General features: G+C 40.2%; 1 protein-coding gene across 1 annotated transcript in view; it reads right to left on the bottom strand.

Moving 5' to 3' along the window:
- The window catches only part of LOC111223045 (dolichyl-diphosphooligosaccharide--protein glycosyltransferase subunit STT3B), a 78,588-nt gene that overhangs the window by 38,720 nt on the left and 16,828 nt on the right, over positions 1-23,040 (bottom strand). The window contains exon 2 of the mRNA XM_022747014.1: positions 5,642-5,750. Coding sequence (XP_022602735.1) covers positions 5,642-5,750 — 109 coding nt within the window. The remainder of the gene's footprint in view (positions 1-5,641; positions 5,751-23,040) is intronic.

Genomic DNA, 23,040 nt, shown 5'->3' with positions numbered 1-23,040 from the left:
TTGTCCTCTGACGGAGGGAGGATGGAGGAAAAGGGAAATAAAAAGGCAGAGGGCAGCTGGACTGGTCCAGGCAGAAAGGCACTCAACTGTCACATTAACTGATATCGGCTCATCTGTCTTCCGAATGGTGTGACCCATCTGAGCGCTTAGAGACTTAATGCTATCATACACAATTAATGAGGACTGACAGCATGATTGTGAATAAAAAAAGGGGGGTGGCGGTAAGGATAAAGGAGGAATAAAGGTGAGAAACAACAGCGAGGCATTAGAGAAAGGCAGAGACACAGAATAGAGGAGAGACGATGAAAGATAGAGAGACGAGAGAAAGGCGGTGTTAAACAAAGTGCAGGCGGGTAAAAAGGTTGAATGTAACAGACAAGAGTCTTGGTCACTGCTCTCACATAGAGCAAAGGTGGTTTTATGAATTCCACCTGCAGCTGGAGGGGTCACAGACCACACAGCATGAAAAAAAGGAGACTGACACTGGTAAAATGTCAAGACAGGTAAAAACAAAAAGGGAACAGGAGTTTGTAATTCATTAATTATTTGAAGTTTTCTAAACAAAGGCCTTGGGTTGCGACTGGATTACGGGCCGTGAAACACACTGCGTCAATCTGAAATGAACTCAGCACTTGTCCACATCCCTGCATGTTTTAAAAGCATAGGCTTGATGCAAAAGAGAGCTCTCACACATTCATTTTATGATTTCGAATGCAGTGTGGGAGTCAGCTAAATGCCCTTCTTCCCTAAAGCCCGTTTATGCTTAGAAAATTGTCTAGCTCAGTCATGCAAACAAGTGGAACTTTGACTATTAGCCTACACTTTAAATAGGCGAGTGGCTTTCTGTTACTTCAGAAATGCCATCATGGCGCCTCTGAGCAAGGCATCGAATTGTTCTGGCAATCTGTCTCACCCAAGCCTGTCATCGAATGATACATCAGGTAAAAGCCTGGAACTGACATGAATCCATCAGTGAGCCTCTGCAGTAGCTCAGTCAGATCTCCTCTATGCATCAGTTCCTGGATCCTTCTCTATTTTGCATAGATTTGAATGTTATAGGGAGACATTTGCATTCAGTATGGCCAACAGAATGACCCACCCACCTGCTAATCAAAGGCCAGTCAACCTCATACGGCATAAAGTGACTTTCCATCTGGCACTAAACTTTTTCCAAGTCCACTGTGGGCTACAGCAAACCTATCCTCTAAAAGGCTAAGAGTCGCGAGATTCTATATTTTTCTTGTTGTCAGCTAATCCCATAAAAAGTCCAAAACAACAATGCATTAGTCTGGCTTTCGATACTTTGACTTCCCTACCCTTTCTGTGGCTGTCAGCCTCGAGCCCATTTGTTGCTATTTAGGATATAAATCTTAAAAAACTGTCATAAATATATAGTTTCACTTTTAAAAAGCCACAGTAGTTTCCCAAAACAGCTGAGCACTGTGGTTTTTAGCAAACGTTACTCAAATGGGAGTAAATAGTTCATTTATTAAGGACTATTTTCTGCTGCTTTCAATACACATTTGGAATATTTACAACTGAAAGACATTTGAGATTGACTCAAAATTAACCACAATGCTCATGGTCATGATGAGAAAGGTCACTCATTACAATGGTGGGGTTCATTGACATGTTATAATAGTTTCTGTACAATAAAGGAGATCTATGGCACAGAGAAATGAGCTTACACACACAATACCCGACTTAAATTCACTGTTCATTTTGGCTTATCGTGGGATATATTGACAAGAAAAAAAAAAAAGAAAAAAAATATCCCCTGACTTAACCTTTGTCGACACCTTCCCAGTCTGACACCACAGCCATTCTGCCGCAGTGCATCTTTCTTTGGGACAGTTGAATTACTTCAGTTAAGTGACACGTAACACAAATCATTTGTTCCAGTAGACTGTGCGTCCGCTGAATCGAACGTATCCCAACAGTATCATCCTTCAGCATCCAGAATCAGACATTTTTCTAAAATGTCAAATAAAATCGATGTAGAGTTACTTGTCTTGGTGGCACTGGTGTGGAAACATTCATCCGCTGACACTGCTCAAAATAATAACACATGTTGCAAGGACAACATGACCTCCATAATTGCTTTGTAATTGCTAAGAGACAGTGCAAGACATACCGTGGCCAAGAGAATCACTCCACAAATTATACCCACTGAAATTGCTCCACTCACACCCTTTGTAACTGCTCAGTTTAACACTTCCAAGACAAGGACAACAGAAACCACACTGGCTAGACATCATATGTACTTTTACTTTAATGTATGTCTGGTTTAAAAGGCATATTTTAGAAATTGTATATTGTTTAATTGTGTGTTTTTCATAAAAAAGTATAGTATTGAACTGTTTTCTGCCTAATAAAGCTCTCTGGGATCAAAGCAACGTTTCAGTCTTTAATGAGAGGACCATAAAAATTCTGAAAAAAAAATGTTAGACCTTATGGCAGATAGTGGATGTTCAGCGCAACAGAGTTACTGTTCATAGAGGGAAACAATCAACAGATAGAAACCAGTTCTGCTAGGAAGAAACATAATACACTACACTGACTCTCACCACAGCACCTATTTTTCTTCCTATCTACTACAAAACCCAAGCTGTGGCACAGTGTAAGCTCTCATATGGCTTTTATTTGCATATTGGTCTAACCTGAGGGTAGTCCGCTGAGCAATTTTAAAATATTTAAAGTAACACTCAACTGGAAAATTAAATTAACTTTTTAACTTTTAAGTAGAACTAAATTTGAGCTTAGAAGAGCTATCTAAATTTCTATACAAAAAGCACCTGGACTTGCATCTTGAAGATGTTTCATCTCTCATGCAAAATTATTTTCAATCTTTGTGACCAGGATGACTGAATCTTCACAGGCTTAAAAAGAGATCTGCACAGCTCATTATCATCTGCTTCGCATGAACCATGTGTAAAGTACTCTGCAATCATTTGTTGTTTTTTACTCATACGTTCATGAATTGCCAATACAGATTTCCAGAGGAAGGATGTGAGCTGTGTGTGCTTATTTGTATGCAGATGACATGTGTTGTGCAGCCCAGGAATCTTGCAAATGTCATGAAAATTAACTTAAAACCGTACGCCTTCCAATTCTGATTACCATTCTAATCATAACTTTCAGCTCCCACCCTGTGGGTACAAGGCCTAACCCAAGTATCCATGCACTGTAACAGAACCAGCACATCCATTATTATAAGCCAGCCTTGTCATATGCAATTACCAGTAGCTGATGATAATTGCTTATGACGGATGAATGCTGATGGATGGGTTTTGGATTCCAATGCCTTGGGTCTCCTGTTCAGCAGTGAATACTGTATTCAAACATCAGCATGTAGCGTAGCTACATCTCCGACCCTGCACCATCTGCTTGGTGCTGTAATGAAAACCACATCTGATACCAATGCACAGCATTAACATGCCTTGCTGTCTCAACTGTGCAGAGGAACTCTCAAATCAGCCTGCAGCCTGAGTTTACACAACACAGAAACAAGGAGAGAGAAAGAAGTCATGCTACAGGCATCAAGTGCCAAACTCTATCCCACCCTCTCAGCTGGACCCAATAATGGAAACATGTTGGGAAACATTTCCACATTTATCTGGCACAGAGGACCTGGATTATGTAGTCCTGATGCATCATTAGCTAGTGCAATTATTGCTCAGAGTGCAGCCCTGGTGGGTCTGTGAAGCTTGGTTGAGAGAAAAGAAGGCAGGTGTGGTTGTTAAAGAGAAGAGGGAGATGGATAGGCCAGAGGTATTTTACTCACACAGGCCTCACTGCTCACGATGCAGGGCTGAGAAGATGAGGTTGGGGGGAAGAGATGCACAGAGGAGGTGAGGCAGGGAAATGGGAGATAAATTGCGTGGAATCGGCACGTTGTATTTTTCACAGAAAAGGGTCAATGATTCACAACAATCGTTGCTGCTGGTAAACAGGGAGTCCGTGGCAGTCGAGAGGAATCTGTCAAGTTAACAGCTCACTGTTGCTACTGGATTGTAACTTAAATCCATGCTGCCCAGCGGAGGCTTAGAGGATTCTATGGTATCCCTGCACTGCTGTGCCTAACCCCAGATAACCCCATGCTACCACACTACACACGATCAGTGCTGAAGATACACATAACAAACTTAAGATCTACTTTGAATTTTCTTGCATTATCCACTGATGAGCACAAAAATACTGATTACACATCAATATCTATGAATAATCCCCATGTTCTGATCAATATAAACAGTAGGTATAGAGATTCTTTTCCATGATGATTTTCTGGTCAATTATGTACACCATACAAATGCCTACATACAGATATTGTTTGATTCTCTGGGTCTGGACCAGGTAGGTAACTTAATAGGATTAAGTATGATTTAAAGCATAATTTGATGCCTGACTGTACTTAGTGATGTGCTGACTGCAGCCAGCATGGTAAGGCTGCTCTGATTATTCTCAAATATAAAAGGAATTGAGACTACAGATTTGGCAAATTTCTGCCATGGAGATAAATATAAAACTTCTTCCATCCATCCTTTTTTTTCCCAACCAGGTCAGAGTCACAATGTCAAGGAACTCCAGACTTCCTTTTCCCCAGCCAGCTACCCCTGAGGGATCCCAAAGCATGTGTAATCCCTCCTATTTCCAGCCTTGCTGCCACTGAAAAAACATATATGTTTTCCAGAGAAAAAGTTGTTTTTCTACTTCCTGGCTCCCATAGCCGCTCGACCTCCCTCTCCTCACCTCTTGCCGTCTCTGTGGCCATCTCTTGTCTGTGTACAATCTATGTGGAGACACTACTCGTTGAGGTTGAGAAATAAAAGAGCTATAGGACAAAAAATTGTATAGGAAAAGACAATATTAGATTAGATTATTATTTTTTCAGGTTATTAATCATCTTTGTCTTTAGGCTTAGCTCCCTTCATATTCATAATTACTAGCACTCGCCCGTTAATCTCAGGCTGAAGGGTTAATCTGTCAGAATAGCTGACTCTCATCCCAACCACTTCATAGTATGATGCAAGAGAAGATAGTTCACACTGGAGGTCAGAGTCTGATTAAGCTAACAACTGTACATCATCAGCAAAAAGGAGCAATGCAATCCTGAGATGAACAAATAGGAAACTCTACACCTCCACTGTTACTTTGGATTGTATCATGAAAATCATCAGGGAAAAACAATGGTGAAGTCCAATGTATTCAAATATTTTTGACTTACAGCTATGAATACATACACAGCGGCCTCAGCATTTCATATTCCCAAAGTGCTCCACCACAAGAGACCCAGTGAGACACTGTCCGGGAAGCTGTACTGCTCCTCCTCAATCGGAGGTTCATCAGTCAGCTGGAGCCTCTTTCTCAGCTCCCCTGCACGAGCCCTCCGGGACAGGCCAGGCAGTGCGATACCCCAAGTGCACATCTCTTCTCCATATTATATTTTATTTATTTATTTTTTACAAACCATCACTTACATTTCTGTGCGTGCTCCTGTCAGCCTATTCAAACTTTATGAGTATCTCATTTATTCTCCTTCTTACTTACTTCACAAGATCAATGTCTGTATGTAAATCTCCGTTCCTAAAACGACACCCTGGAGATGATGAACAATGAAACAAATGAATGTGGAAAAACTTACTGTGCCACCAACAATCCTTCCCAATGGGTACCAGGCCCTTTCATCAAACCAGTTGAGGAACTCGTAGAAGCCATTTGTGGTGAGATGATGTGTTGATCTATAGTTGAACCTTAAGCAACAGAAGAAAGAGAGAAGAGGGATGGTTGAGTATATGGTGAAATAATAAGCACACACAGAGAAGAACATCTAATCCAATTTATAGAGCATATTTTGCTAAAATGTTATAGCTAGTGACAGAGAAAAAAAAACACTTAACCCTAGGGAAGAATAGGTTATTTTATTTCCAGATTTCCAGAACACCAGAAGAATGGCAAAATTACAGAGAATTTGCCTTTTAGAATAGGGAAGATAGAGCCTCTATTCCCTGTGTTAGCCTTTGTGTTGATGCCCACATCTCTCAGGTTAGCCCTCAGTTAAAAATGAAAAGTTGAAGGGCTCTAACACATAATGTGGCATTTTTTTTTCAGAACCCTTATTGTACAGATAATTCCAACTGTAAACCACTGGCATGTGCTGAGGTGAGAAAGACATAAAATGGGTCTGGTGTTGAGACAGAGAAATAACGACCAAAAAAAAAAAAAAAACCTCCCTAAGAATAAATATAAGCAATATCACTGCAAACAGGCCTTGATTCACACTGTAGCTGAGCTAAGCCGAGGGGGTTGGAGCACTGTCAAGCAGCAGAACGAAAGAGCTGACAGTGTTGAGAGGACTGCTGCCAGAGAGGCAGAAGAAGCAAGCGTTCAGTAAATTTTCAGAGGCACCTTCTTCGTTACACAGCTCATTAATGTGGGCTGTTTTGTCATATGTTCAGAGGCCCATGTAACTAATATAAGGCACTTTATGTATGGAGAACCTATAGCAAGGCAGAGCAGTTTGCTAGAGGATAATTACCTGTTCTGGTTGTCTCTAATAGTGATGAACAGTATACCGAAATAACCTCATCTGTGACTGATCAGCTCTTTGGAGAGGTTCTTTGATTCATATTACATCAAGTATAACAATATTGTCAACCAACAAAAGGTAAAGTTACTATGACAAGCTTAAGATGGTACCAAACAGTATAAAGCCATATATACACATGAGATTCAGTTTTAATCTTCAGTTTTGTGTTTATCTTATCTGCACTCCAACTGCTTTCCCCAAGACTGAATTTACATGCACGGCTGTTGTGCTGCAGTAACAGCAGGCTGAAGAGTCTCAGTATGCTGATGCTGTGAATTTGCATTTATGTACATCTTCAAATCATACACGTGCCTGCCTAAGTTTACAGTGTAATAACAGTATTTATAACAGCACTGTGTATAAAGGCCAATGCTGCCTCTGACTTGCTCACATCATCTTGTCGGTCCACTGAGTCTAAGTTTGGTATTTTGATATTTAGACATTTTTATCTGCATCTAATCTGGATCTGCATCAAAGACAGACCATCATACAAATATACAAGTGGCAGGTATTTTCATTTTTGAACTTGCAGTAATTATTATAAAAATTTTGAACAAGTTTTACATTTTGAAAAAATACCTTAAATTATTAAACAAAACATACTGTATTCGAATCAGAATTTAGATCTGCACGGAAAATTGATCAGTTCTCCTCCGCGGTATTGGTGTAACATTCCTCCAAATTTCATAAATTTCATTTAAATCTCTACTACCCTAAAATACAAACAGTAAAATGAAACCAACACATAACCTGTTAATAAAATAAATTTTACTAACATTGCGGTGATTAAGGCTACTGGTATGTTCATTATGGCCGGAAAATAAGTGTCAACACAGTCATATGAGCAGAAAAAATGTGTGGCCTCAAAAGACAGCACAAGTCTGTCAACAGCCCCAAACCAAATCAACAGCATTTCCTCACCTCCATCTACTACACAGTTTGAGATTCAGCAGGCACTTTTTCAGTTTATGGTTCCCTGTGTGTGCGTGTGTGTGAGTAAGTCGGACTGGAGGAGAGGCAGCAGCAGACTCGTCACAAAGCTGCTAGTGTGGGCCACTTACACTCATGATCAGGATGGTGTGTTTAAAATTGCTGGCATGAGCTGCAGCTCATTAATCATCACAAGGTGGCTGGTTTTCTACCGCCTCCACATCGCACCTGAAACCGGAACTCTCTTCCTTCATGCAGGGCCTCCCATCTTGGTTCTTGTTTCTGGGCAGCACATGGCTGCCAGTCATTTCAAAGCCAATAATGAGAGCTTGTCTTTTGTATTCATCTTGAGCACCATTTTTCATTTTTAAAAAGACCCAGTTTCCCTATAACACACTCCACGATCATGATCATTTCCAACTTTTTCATCCCCAAATTCAGCCATCGTCCATCGCCAATGGCTGACAGTCATCACGATGTTTGAGCCCTGCATCGTTTCATCAGTCTCTATGCCTTGGATTAAAACTTGGGAAAAAAATAGAAGACTATAACAGGCACTGTGCCGCTTAAAATGATCTTGTCTGAACTGTCCAGCTGGAACACAGGAGTCACACAGATATAAATATACTTGCATCTCAGTTTTAGAAACAGATAACAAAAGCCATCTTAAATTAAATAAACCACTTAAGATTCATTCATGTCCACCACAACTTAATTGTCTTCATATAACTTGCATAGCCAATCAAACTGCTCTTTCACAATCAGACAGCAGCCCAGACAATAGTTTTCTTCTTTCAACGTGTGAGTCTATTTCCTTAAATAATGAGGTGTGCAAGGAACCACAATGTTAAAAAGTGTAAAGCCACAGAGGCAGCCAGGTGTGAGAGAGCTCTACCACAGTGGGACTTCCTATGCAGGTGGAACTGGCCAGCCACTTCTGCCTCATTGTTCTGCAGCTGTCAAATCAGCGAGGCAGAAACAAAGCAAATTCAAAGAAAACATTCTAAAAGACAACTCTGCACGCTGCCAAGCCTTATCCACAAAACCCATTTTCCAATGATCTCATGGACAGCCAAGCAGAGTGCTTTATCCCTGCCCTTGTCACTTTGATGGGGCGGATAATGTAGCTCTGCCAGGCACATTAGCAATTTAATGCATAGCTGCCAATATGGTCTCAGGCGACAGGGCACATGATGACTAGTGATGCCACTCCAGCACCTCCAACCACTGGCAATTGAGCCTCAAGCTAAGCAGCAAACCCCCAACACCATAAAAAAAAACAATCCTGGATTAATAGCTAGGAAGATGAAAGGAAAAATGGGTCTCTATAATCAACTCCTCAGATAATATCTCAAAGCAAAAATTAAAATTAGGAGTGGCATATTGTGCACTTTAGATCACTCAGGGCCCCCTGCAGACATCATAATTCATTTTAATTAAGGTCCATTTCACTAGTTTCCTGTTGAGACAGGGCCATCATCATCAGCATGACTAAGTGGGCTCCATTGCTGTTTACAAGCCAGTAATGCCTCATTCTGTACGGACTACATAATCAGATGCATCATTGCTTCTCGATATGGTGAATGTCTAAATAGACTTTTGGTTCCAGGGGTGTGATCACTAGCTTGACTAATTAGCCAACTCTGTTCAAATTCTGAATGAATAACCTATAAATGAGAGCCTGCTTTGGGACCATGAAGGCAAGTGAGCAAGTACAACATGAGGTTCACACAATGAGACGCCCATTAGATGGGCATGTTTGATCATCTCCAAGGTGTCTCGTTATTGGGTTTTTCAAAAGGCAACAAAAGTCTATAATGAAAGGAGCTCAACCCATGACACCTCATCAAAGGGTTTTTAAAGAAAAAATGGTCCGTTTTTAGAAGAACGTCAACAGGATGTCTGTGAACATTGCAGTAATACATACAAGACACAATATGAGGTAAGAAAGATGCCAATGATATTTCGTTAAAAAGTGAGTGGCTATGCTTGCCATTAATCCATAACGTTAGATCTAGTAACTATATTATATTAAATGAAAGTTTATGAAGAATGGGAAAGGTGATGTTAATCAAACAGAGCAAAAAAAAAAAAAAAAAAAAACATGTATAGTAATAGTGGATGAGAAACTGAGAAACAACCAGAGAAACCAGACTAACACTGAGCTTTAATTGCTAAATGCGTCAAGTCCACTGCCACAATGTATGGTTGCCGTTTAGCTAGTAGAGCCTGTACAGTATACTGCTAGTAGCTACTAGCCGGATGGACACTTGCTTAGGACAAGTACTCACTGAGACAGTACAAGAACAAGCATAATCCATCTGAAGGACCATTTCTTGAACCAGTAGATGTACCTGTGGCTCCATCTGTAAATCTGGTCTCCTGATTAGGCTCTTAGTCTTACTGTTACTGTTTTACAGGCACTTAGACAAGAGGATTACAACTATCTGCAGCCTATAAAATTTGCCTTTTAAAGGACTCAACAGGATTTTCTGGTTGGATTACCTGAGAATTGCACAACAGTTAGTTTTCAGTCCCACTGCACACTTTCCCCTCCTGCCCCAAAACTAATACCTCCATGCTGATGGAAAGGGTCACACTAACTGGCTCACTGGACAGCTGCCAAAGCTTTAATAGTGCTGAGTGTCCGGCATGGCTGCCATCACCTGACAAGACGAGGCTTCCTGGCATATTATCAGGGTGCTGCATCACTTCGTTTAAAGGTGGAGGTGTGTGTGTGTGTGTGTGTGTGTGTGTGTGTGTGTGTGTGTGTGTGCGCGCAGGATAACTGTATTCTGTGGATGTGTGATGGCAATACTGTGCACATGCGACAAGACACGACTTGCTAAATATCAAATTAAACATCCGCCGAAATTACTGGCCTGTCTGAATATGCAGTAGGTTCAATGAGGCACTGTTTCAGTTGATGTAGAGTTGTTTACACAAACCAGAGCAGCAAAAAACACATGAACAATATCATTAGGAGATAAATACCAAATACAGAGCTGATTACTCTGCCAGGTCAACCATTTCCAAAAATCCCAAACAGGCAAAAATATAATTATCCTAATCTCATTGTATGAACACTTGCTGACACTGCAGTGAGCATTCTTCCAATTGAATCTTGAGTGGGAAAAAAACAGGGTCCAGGAAGAGCTGTTTAATTATAACACTTTTGGAAATTAGGCATTATTTTAAACTCCAAAAAGATTATTGAATATTAAACTAAAGCTCCAATGACCAGTGGATTAATTGAATACTGGATCTATAGAAAAGGAGTCAGCAACTACTTTGATGATAAACAATTGTTAAAAAATTTTTCAAGGGAAAATTCCAAACATTTACTGGTTACAGTTTGTCATATGAGATGATTTACTGCTTGTCTTTGTCGTATCTGATTGCATACTGAATATGTTTGTGTTATGGATTGTTTGGTGAATAAAACAAGCCATCTGAATACATCATCTTGACCTTTGGGAAATTATAGTGGGACGCTTTGATTATTTTTCTGCCATTTTATTGACAAACTAATTAATTGAGAAAATATTCGGCAGATTAATCCTTAATGAAAATAATTGTTAGTTGCAACCCTACATTAAACACTTGTCCTAAGGCTTAAAACACAGCTGTGAATAAAGTCTAAGAGAAGCAAGTCTGTCATAGTCCAGCATGTGGTACATTATAATGATGTACTTGGTTTGTGGCCGTACAAAGTCTGATAATACTAAGTCAGCCTAGTCAAGGTATCTCTAAGAGCAATATGAAAGCAACTGGACATACTTGAGGTTCTTGAAGATGTTTCACCTCCCATCTGAAAGGTCTCTGAACTGAACTCAAGACGCTTTCCAGGTGAGAGGTGAAACGTCTTAAAGAATCTCAAGCAAGTCCCATGGAGGTCACGTAGAGGTTAACGAGTGTAAATCCTAGTGCGGTTCCTGTCTTACTTGTTGGTCAGGGTGACTGGGTGACTGGCTTTAGAAAAAAGCAGGTCAAAAGAAGTGGATAGTGTTGATATGTCACAGCGGTGGCATATAACTTTCTATACCCTCCTGTGAGCAAAAAGTCTTGGTAGACGTAAGGCCTACAGTGTGTACAGCAACCATGTCTTTGAAATTTGATGAAAATGGGGGAAACATTAATAAAAAAAAATGTAGGACATACTAAGAACCTTGCAAGATACACCATGAACAATCAACACAGGAATTTCAATCACAGTATTGGACTTATTAAATATGTATTTTGAACAGTTTTTAACATTTAATTGAAAAAAATATGCTCTTCTAATCTAAACTTTTGAGAATGAACCAGCTGGCAGCAGTAATACAACCAGATGGTTTCTGTTTTTTGTGCCTGGACGGGGTGTAAGACCATAGTGTCAATATGCAAACAGCCAAAATACGGCCTGTTGAAACTAATGAATGAAAATTGGAAATGGCAATGCATCTTGAGGTAAAGAGACATAATGGCATAAATATTGGCTTGCCTACGGGAATAACTTCAATACACATTACTGTGCTCCAGCTCTAACTGGGACCATTAGACACTGAATGGCTATAAACTAGCATTGTTTATTTGTGCCAATACCGCCACATTTTGACAGTCAAGATAGAGACTCACACATAAAACAGTTTGGGCTGTGAACAAAAGGCTGTTGGGAGCAGAGCAATTCAGTTCTGAAATGGAGCACAGTCTGATAAAGACTTGTGCCTAGCTGCTGTTCTGTGAATGTGTTTATGCAACGTCTCTTACTGTAACAGCAAACATGTGAGGAAGCTTGTGGCTCAAGCTTTTTGTTCAGTCTTGCAAAGTTCTGCTTTTTGTGTAAAACACTAAGTTGGAGTTTAATGAAGGCAATTTGCCAATGAGCTCTACATTTTCCTGACATCAGATTTCTAGAGAAGTAGAGTCACTGCTATTGACATCCTAATTATGTTTTCAGACACAGAGGCTCTCATTCACACCTGTGTGAAAATAGCTTGGCAATACCCAACAGCAGGGACGAGTAATGCCTTGTGGGTCTAATAGAACAATTGATCTTAAATTAGGCCATTTCCTTAGCCAAGCTAGACAAGATGCTTACACAAGCTATAACGACGCAGAGAAGCATTGAATAATAAATTATCCAAACAGGGTCAAGAATGCACAGTGATCATGCATGCAGTAGGCGCAGATCTAAAACAGAGCAAGTCTAAAACATGAATGTAAAACATTATCCATTTCATTTCAGGTGGCTTATTCATTGCTGGACAGTAAGGATTTAAAAATCTAAAATTACTGAATAAGTCATATATTGAGTAAAAAATTCAAAATATTTTTTGGCTATACATTAAATTTGCTTTTCTCTTTTTTTACATTACTATACAATTAAATCTTGGATCCCTTTTGGTCGCTGTTCAACCAAAAACCTTGGAGTACATAAAATATAGTTAAGAAATAGCTAGGCAAGCTCCACCAGAGAAAGCACGACTCTATAGTGGTTGTTCAGCAGCAAATCACAAAACTTTAAACAAATGTTTACAAAACTTTGGTGAAAGAGAAAATGGGGGGCATTTAACCTATTGCCAGTGAAGGGCACGGGGCTGTGGAGGTTTATTAAGAAATTTCAAGAAGGGGTTTGGAACAACTAAATCATTTCACACTCCATAGCTTCCTGTATTTTCAACTGAACAAGTACAAAGAGTTTTGTGATGTAAACAAAGCAGTTGCTCACTGTGATCTATCGGCTCTCCATGATAGGAGGAAGAAGAAGAATGTGCCTGGTCAACTGAGTCCAATGAGGCCAACTAAGACAAACCTGCAACCACAACGTTTCTACTTCCTATGCAGGAATGAAACGTGAGGAGAATGTGAGAAATGGCCTTGTTTTACTGTGTGGTGTAACACATCCCTTTAGGTAACACTGTCTGTAGTCTGCATCGAGACGTTTGCTTATATTGTAAAAAATTACTTTAATTAAATGTGTCGTTAGCGGATTTTTAAACTGCCAAATATCAACATCAGCATCTCAAAGTTCGGACGGGCTTCAGTCCAGACGGATATATCTGAACAACTATTGGATGGATTTCCAAAAAAAAAAATTCTACAAACATTCATGTTTTCCAGTGGATGAATCCTAATGAATTTGGTGATTCATTGATGTTTCTTGTAGTGCCACCATTAAGTTGACATTTTTGGTTTTTAGTCAAATGTCTTGACATCTGTTGGCTGGATTGCCATGAAATTTGGCACTGATATGCATACACTGTACAGGGAGCTCTATTTTTTGTTCATTAGTATGTAAAAGAACAAAGAGAAAGTTGAGGTCGATTTTCTGAAAAGTATTTGAGCATATCATGAGTGTGAACAGCTTCATTTTTAAAAAGTATCATAAAAATGGGTTGTAATTACAAAGGGATCACACAGACTGTGGGTCAGCACTAATAGCAGAGGTCGAGATTATAAGCACTTGTAAAACTGTAGGCTGATGTGCAGGAAATCCATCAATGGCAAAACCATTAGGCAACTGTGCTTTCTGTGTTCAATGACACTATGCAGAGGTAGCCATGTGCCATACAATTAACCAACTACAGCTGGGTTAGTATTGATTAGCAATTCCAGAACAAAGATGAGAAATCTGAACCCCAACCAGTACTGGTTTAACACCACAACAATTACTGTGCAGAAAGCATTCTCAAGTAAGGGGGATATAACAAGATGAAGCAGCCTCCCTTAACACCCTTGTACCCTTATTAAGTAGATGGTTTGTAAAATGTAAACTACAACCTATCAAAGAGAGAAGCTTTAACTGACATTACCTTGATCAATCTTCAAAAAGTTCCATCACAGCCTTAATATTCCACTGCATCATTGCAAAAACGCAGCAGTTCAAAGCAAACTTTTAAAAGATTAAGCTCCTTCTCTCCTTGTGTGGGCTGTGCTACTATGAATTACGCACACACCTTAGCTTCCCATCTCCCATGAAATATGCGTGACTGAACATGGACAGGACAAGAAAGTGTTGGGTAAAATAAGCAAAGCATTCACTTGAATCCCCTCCAATGGATGATGAAGGTGAAGACTACCACCTCACCTATAGCACAGCATACTCCTGCTAATTTACTACATGTATTTGGGTCATCTTTGTAACTCCCTGAGTAAAAGGCAAGATTCAGAAGGGTGCTGACTGTATTATTAGCAAAGAGCAAATGCAATATTACTCCACAGCTATTATAACGAGCTTTCATAATACATGCCTACTTGCAGAGCCAGAGACTGAGCTTTTAGCATTACATTCAGCACACATTACAAAACTTCTGCCTGGCTCATAAAAACAAAATGTCAGCTGTTTACTAACTGGTATAACTGATGAATGGGAGCATTTCATTTGCAAAAACATGCAGCCCATTAATATTTCACAGAGACTAAGATATCTGGTATAAATCCATGATCTTGAGAAAAATACTACAGTTTTGAGACATGTAGCCCTCCATAATCGCATATGACTCCTCCAAAGGAAAGCTCTGAAAAATCCTGACAGATGAATATGCTGCGTTGACAACTGATGAGTGGACTTCAATTGCAACAGATGTTTCTGTGACAGTTCCTGCACACTACATGGACGCCAGATGGAAAATTTGAAGCGTGGTTCTCAGCGCTGGAGATTAAGAGCAAGCACAAAGATGAGTGTCACTAACAGCGATGTGGGGAGTGTACTGTAAAGGCCATAATCATTCTGTCAAAAAGAAAGGCCTGATGGTGAAAGTCACTGCAACACTCTCTGTTTCAAGTGCACTGCAGTTCACCTGACTAAGTTAAAACAGATTCCAACCTCTGAGAGACCGAACGGAAGCAGCTCAGTGTTAAATCTGTGAAAATAATTTAAGATTGCAGGGGACATGCAGGGGAGAAAGGGTTGAAACTTAAGGCTGTGCAATCTTGAGCTGAGCACTAGTGAGTGGACAATGATGTAAAAGGTAGGACCCAGGTGATTTTCACTGCTGATTTAATTTGCGGTTTAAACTTATTATGAAAAATTGATACAATTTAAATTTCTGCAGGCATAAAATATATTTAGATACCTCAAGATGGAAAGTAATTATTAGCAGAGACTCGATACCATCAAATCTGCTCAGCCAAATGTTTTTGCTTAAATTAAACACATCCAACCCAGACGTTCTAAAGGCAATGCAGGAAATGAAGTCAACTATGATTTAAGTAACTGCGCTTGAAATACTGTATGGGTATGTCAGGGAGGCCTTGACTCTTAGAGTGGCTGTAATTGATCGTTTTAAAATAAAAATGTGTCAAATGGCAAGCTGAAAAGAATGTGAAAGTGTGAAAGGAGTCGGTTATAGTGACAATCCTACAGAGAATTATCACCTGAATGCGCAGATCCCCTTAGCTTGTATAATGAGTTTCAGCTCGTTTAGCTGTCCAGCCACAACTTTACTGGTTTGTTTCACTCCCACTGCTTTCACAGAGTCATTTTCAGCCACAGCAGGCAGCTGATGTCATTGAAAAACCTTTAAAAACTCACTGTACACCACCTGCTCGGCACCAAAAAGCAGACAGACACAGCAACGAGCTGCTGAACACGGTGGAGCATTTATCTGTAAAAGGGCCTCAGAGGTTGGTAGAGACCAAAAACACAACTAAAATACTGATAATTGAACTAACATTTGCCAGGTGTTCAGAAACACGACTCTAAATGAATGATAATTTTGCGCTGCTAGATGTGTGAATAAGCAACTGTTTACTAGCAAATTTACCATATTAACTTAAAAAAGTGATGTGACCTACCATCACTTTGCTCCCAAGTGGCAAGAAAGGTATGGTCTACTGTAAGTGTTAAGGGAACCTACACTTCTCTCATTCAGTATTCTTCAACCACATTTTCCAAGCCAGTCCTTCAGGTAACATATTCTCCGCCCTAAATTCTTTGTTAAAGGCTGCAGCACCAATAAGCCAAGCTATAAACAATGCTGGATTTACAATTATGTTAAATGTCATTGAAACGAGAATGATTCAAAGGCAACTGAAGATTTGTACTCTCAGTCAATTTAAAAGGTAAGGAGGGGGATAAGAAATGTGACGTTCCCAAAAGCGAAAGTCACTGAATTTCAAACTGCGACGTGTGAATCAAAGGAAATGGATGAAAGGCATGCCAGTTCCACATTTAGCCAAAGAGTCCACTGGGGCAGAGGCTTCTCTTTTATCAAAACCCACTGTTACCATCGACCAAAAATAGGGAAGGCACCGGGAGAGCCAGGCAGAAACAGCAGGCAGCAGTGAATCCCAGACATAGGGAGTAATTACTGGCATACAAAGAGCTTTGCTGTCATAACGGGCGGCTAATCAATTGGATATCACAAACACAAACACCAAGAAAAAACAGCAGCAAAATTACAAGCCTAATCATTACAGGCTGATATCTCTATTGAAGACATTCTCAAAAGAACATGTCTGAATACTTTATCACAATTTGGAAAAAGAACAAGACAGATTTACATTAAAGCTATTGATAAGGTGTACGGACATTAACATACATGTACAACCCCTGATGACTTACTTGTGCTTGCCCTCAGACTATCCTCGCTACAGATGTGAAGGAACTCAACTCAAAGGCTGTAATGCTCAGAAAGACCACTACATTTTGGAGCTACACACTAAATATACTAAATCCACCACTGCAAGGCTCTAGGCTTAAAATCCTGCAGTGAGGGTAAACTGAGGGCAGCTGCCCACAGCCATCTACAGCTTAAAAATCATCTTATCTTCAGCCAAACATCCACCTGCTGCAGTAAAGCGGGGAACTGGGAGAAAAAAATGCTCTATTAAGACACCACAATGGCCAGAAATTAAAACCATAAAACTGGATGTTAAAAAACACAGCTGTGCACAATTATGCTGTCTACATACAACTGATTCCCCTGGACAAAAAGTTGTTATTGCTCTGCCTTTGAGCATAATGGCTTTGCTATGAGCTGTAGAGCTACTAAGAGACAGTAGAGAAAGCCGGTAAGACATTTACGCCTCATTGGCTTAAACATCAGTGCAAGGCGCTCAATAACACTCCAGTCAAGGAGATACTGAGCATTTTACACAACCTCTCTCTGCAAGCTCGACAATCATTAAGTCAGTGTGCCTACATCATAACACAAGTTACTGCTGCCCCAAAGCTGCCATATCTGCATGAATGGGCTTGCCACTGTGGTTCCGAAATCCTGAGGGGTCAAAATTTACTGCCAGGGCTGAGTAATTATACACTGTCTTCTGTACCACTGCGGTTCCTTCATCATTATTTCCAAACACATAGCTGTCTCTGCTGTTTCATATTCTATGGCTATGAGATAATGGAAGAGAACAGAGGAGAGTGCTTTTCTCTCCCCCTGTCCCTTTTCTCTATAGTGGTGACGAAGCAATGTTTCATTCCTCCACAGGGGAGTCTTTGAGGAAGTATAAATTCCCAAATCTTTTAGCCTCTTCAGTGCAGAGAGAGCACAGACACATGAAGTCTGTGCTACCTAGTGTAGCTATCCAACTAACTAGTTAGCCTAGGGTATACGCCTTTTTTAATTTATTTTTGGATCCGGATAAGCGGGAGACGACGAAGACGAAGACTTGCATTAAAATGAAGATCTTGTTAATTCAGCTGGTTAATTCAGAATTAACGTTCCAGCGAAAGACATCCTGCTCTTTGAATAGCAAAAGATGTCTCTGAGACTCGAACGTGCCTTACTGCTCTGCATTGTCCTGCTGTACAATCAACAATTGAGTATAATATAATATATTACAATGTACCTAGAAGACCTCAATCAAAGGCAACTGCATTTGCTGTTTTATGTTTGAATAGGTTTTTCCAATTTTAACAGGTGACATGTACTGATCATTACTGCATAAATTAAATGTTTGGAAAAAGCATACTTTATGTTCAACCTTACAACATATGAACATAATAATAACAATAATTTAAGTATAATATAAATCAAATGCCTTTAAATAGTCCCCGCATATAGATCTACTCTGTATATTGTCCTATATTTTTATTTTTTCTGTAGAAGAAAAAAAAATGAAATAAAGAAATAGAATCTTGTCTGTGCATACGCCAGTCCAAATGCCATTGCTGTCCGTCTGTGTCGATAAAGAACCTTTCTGTATAGAGTCAATCAAAACATTTTATTTTAAACCAACTTTCCATGAAGCAGGAACCTCAAGTCCTCTATCATCAGCATGACAGTGACATTGACTGATAGCCAGACAGCCGCCTACGCCAAACAAATCTGTATGTGCAAACATTAGCTTTCTAGCCACAATGTCTCCATCTCTTTCTTGTCTGCAAGCATTGACAATAAACAAACCAGGGGAAAAGCTCTCAAATGGAAAAAGCACTCTTTAACATCTTCGGGCAAGACAGACCGCTAGTTAGCACAGTCAGAACTTACCTGCATATGTAAAGACATGATGTTTCTGCTGAATGTGTGGTCCATTTTCTTTAACAGCACATCTAACTAAACACTTACACTATGTATGTACAGTATATATGCATGCATTGTTAAAGAGTAACAGAAGATGTTTGAAGACTAAACTTGTTTTAGGGCTCGCATTAAGTTCCTTTTAAATTTACTTAATCTGACTGAACTAGTGTGACAGAATACATTGCCAACTCTTACAAAAGTTGCTGCCAAACATCCTAAGTCATTCAGTGAATGACTCAGTGTAAACCTCAGTTGCTTGGATGGACTGATAAACAATTGCAGGCACTGTTATGATGACATTTGTTTTTAACACTTAAAATGCATATTACTTTCAGTTATAATATTAATTGCTCACAGACTCCACAATGGAAAAAAAAGACACAAAACTAAAAGGCCGCTTCAAAAGACCCACTGTCGGATCAGGTCTCCTTTGTAGAGGCTGAGAAGAACATAGACAACATGAGCATGAGCCCAGTGCAACCCAGAGAGCACTTGTTTGATGTAGCAGCCCTTAATGATCAACGCAATCTAATGAGCAACCATGCCGAATAAAGATATCACCAGGGGGGCTTCCCGACTTTGTAAAACACAGAAAAAGCTACTCTGTCATAACTGTGACTCTGCATGCATGGGGGGGGGGGGCATTTGTTATTCCTCCAGTTAAATATCAACCCGGACATGGTAAAGCTTGCACACTTCGGGACCTCGGTGCCAAGAATGAAGGATTGCTTGTGGCTAAATGGAGAGTGCTGTAGCTGTATGCACTGCTACACATCACTTAGGTCGAGGCATCCCAAATGCATCTCAGCACAGGGATGAGTTTTCCTCAGTGACTGAGAAAGTGCAGTGAGAGTTCTTAAGGTTCAACTTGAGTCACTGTAGTCTGAGTTAACACAATTTTATGCAACTTTATCCTGACAAGTAGTGCCCGCTAAAACAGCCGTGTGACCTATTTTGGTCTCATGAGAGAAAAATGGAGGTGAGAAGCCTCTTGCAGTTCCTCCTACATGACTGACAAACAAGTTACTGTATTGTGGATACATGTTCATGTTGTGTCAAACTTGTTCCCGGTGTTTTATTACTGTCTGTAACTGTCAAGCTGCTACAGTTGGCCTACTGCCTCTGGTTATCACTAAAATAAACTGACAATGCATATGAAAATGATGGCTAACAATGCCAGAGCTTCCTCATGAAGCTTTTCTAGGCAAGTGGTCAGCACTGCTATGAGCATGGTGTCTACAAACTCCCGATGAACAGAAATCTTATCATTCATTCCACACTCAAAAAACACACAGCTGTCCTAATCCGACTTTGAAACTTCAGTGAAGATGAAAATCAAGCAGCACAAGCACTCACAGATAATGTATCTGTGTGAAATGCACAGTGATAGCATCTTAGTAGAAAACGGGGCTCCGGGCAAAGAGAATACATAAAAGACAACAATGAGCTCATCCTGGATGAAAACTCCACACTCTCTCCCCCTCACCCGACAGATTTGGAGTGGTGAATGAGAGCAAAGGCTTCCGCTCGCTCTCTTGTCTGGGTAGCAAATCTCCAAATCCCAGCCAGAGGGGGAAACAGATCCAGCACCCTATTGCAGGGAGCCTGAGAGATGGGACTGCGGTTCATTCGCAGCCAAATTCAGCTTTTGTCTAGCGGGCCCCATCAAATAGGGCCCAACCTTCGGTGGGAGTGTTGTAATGACATTATGCCAACTCTAGCTGTAGAAACTGCAGGCAGGGTGTGTGTGTGTGTGTGTGTGTGTGTGTCTGTGTGTGTGTGTGTGTCTGTGTGTGTGTCTGTGTGTGTGTCTGTGTGTCTGTCTGTCTGTCTGTCTGTCTGTGGTTTAGCTGAAGAGAGAGGGTGATGGAGGAGGAGAAAGAGACAGATGACTCTCTCAGCCCAAGATTCCTGATTGAACTGAAGCCCAGAAATGCAGAAGAGGAAATCGTCCCGTTGATTTCCCTCTGCAACTGAATGATGCTGATGCAGACAGCAAGACTAATGTCACAGGCTGTGCAGCCCAGCACCTCAGAGAGACAAGCTTTGTGCTAATGTCAGAGTCTCCCCTATTAAGTTAAGAAGAGACAGCTTTGTTTAAAGATTAGAGAACGATCCTCCTTTTATCAGTAATGTTGTAGAATCACAGTTAAACTTGTATCTTCAGCAACATGTTCTGGTGATAAGGCAAATTTACTCTTATTCTGAATGAAATGAACTTATTAACACCTCAGCTGGACTAGAGCAGCCTGACTTGTCCCAGCCTGAATAAAATGTTAATTGGGTTGAACCAACCATCCCTAAACATTCCCTCTGAGGAAACATACTCAATGGAAGAACATCTGGCTAATGGCCACCTCCTGGCCCAAACACTGGCCTCACCATAAGGCACCATTGTGCAACAGTGCCAAAGTTTGCTACTGGTATTACATCATCAAAACTCAAGGACTATGCCTGAATGATTTCAGTTAAACCCATGCGAATAAAGAAATATAAGCATTCATACTTATGTATTTAGGGCTGGGACGATTATCCAACGTAATCGACGATGTCGATTATAAAAATTATTCGACGTGGAATTTTAGTGTCGACGCGTCGTGTAAAACCACACAGGGTAAATGTTCATAGAACAAAACCGGAACTTTCTAATGGGACCGTTTATATCCATCATCTTTGGTTTACCCGGATACAAGCGCAGCGCAAGGGCTGGGACAACACGGTGACGTAATTGAAGTCATTGACTACGTGAATGATTTGCGTCTGTGTAATCTATTTGAACAACATGGCGGCGTCTACCAGCAGTACAATGGAGCGTGTGGAGCAACACGCAGCAAAAAAGGCTCGCACACGGTCTTCCAAAGTTTGGGAATACTTTAATCTTGACACCAACAGCGCGGTAGTCTGCAGACTCTGCAAAGTGCATCTGGCATATCACTCTAGCACGACAGTCATGCACGAGCACATAAAGAGGAAACACCCTGGTGCAGCGAGGCAAATTGTTATATTAAATGACTAACTGGAAAATAATTGTAATAAAATTACTGTTAGGTTAATAAAAAAATAATCGTTAGATTAGTCGAATAATCAAAAAAACAATCGCTAGATTAATAGTTTAAAGAATAATCGTTTGGGACAGCCCTATATGTATTATAATTTTAATGCTACTGAGCCAAATTTACCCTAACATAAGACAAATAAAGTGTGAATTTATTGCAATTAACAGAATGGAAAATGGTCCTGTCTGATAAAGGTGATAAATACTTAGAAGCATCCACTAAAATTGCCAAAAACAAAATACATTATCTCTCCAAAAGCTCTACATTCCAAAATATTCCAAAACACCACAGGTTTTTAAAAGCACTCCTATTTGCAGTTTTAAAAGCTACACAGCCTAAAACCCCTAATGAAGGCAAACGTAGATGAATTTTGGCAGCCAAATCACATGGGAACTCACATCACATGATGTGCCAGATGGCAACAGTAAGAGCTTTATCAAAATATAATATTCCTTGACAACCTCACTGGCACACTGACTGACTGAGCGGTTAGCATGCAGTCAAAATGCCTTAAGATGACTGTGCTTGTTATAACACACAGAGGTTTCATACAGTATCTTTTTCAACACCAATGGAGAGGTACAGGTGTATGTGACTTTTAACAACTGGGTTGACAGGTGACAGAACTATCCAGGGCCTCTACAAGTTCATCTGGCTTTGAAATGAGACTCTGGGAGGACCAGATGGGAGTTGGATCACAGATTGAGAACAGGGCTTGCTAAGTCACAAAGACATACTCATGGGAAGAGAAGAGAGAGACATAAAAGAAACCAAAGAAACTGGCAAATAAGAAATTGAGAATGACAGAGTGAATAGTACCTCAATCAGTTTGCCACTTGAATTGAAAAAGTATATTTCAAGGTCAAGATAAGCAGTCATGCTAAATGAAATTCTAATGATGGTAGTAATTGCCAAATTGCACTAGCTATATTGAAACGGAAATGTCAAAGTCTGAGGTCACTTATCTCTCCTGAGTGAAATCATATCAAGTGCCTAATGATCTCCTCCATATATT

The sequence above is a fragment of the Seriola dumerili genome, unplaced genomic scaffold (genome assembly GCF_002260705.1).
Source record: "Seriola dumerili isolate Sdu_G_001 unplaced genomic scaffold, Sdu_1.0 BDQW01000110.1, whole genome shotgun sequence".
In the NCBI taxonomy this organism is placed as follows: Eukaryota; Metazoa; Chordata; class Actinopteri; order Carangiformes; family Carangidae; genus Seriola; species Seriola dumerili.
The sequence above is the reverse complement of the archived record's forward strand: the minus strand, read 5'-3'. Positions and strand labels throughout refer to the sequence as shown.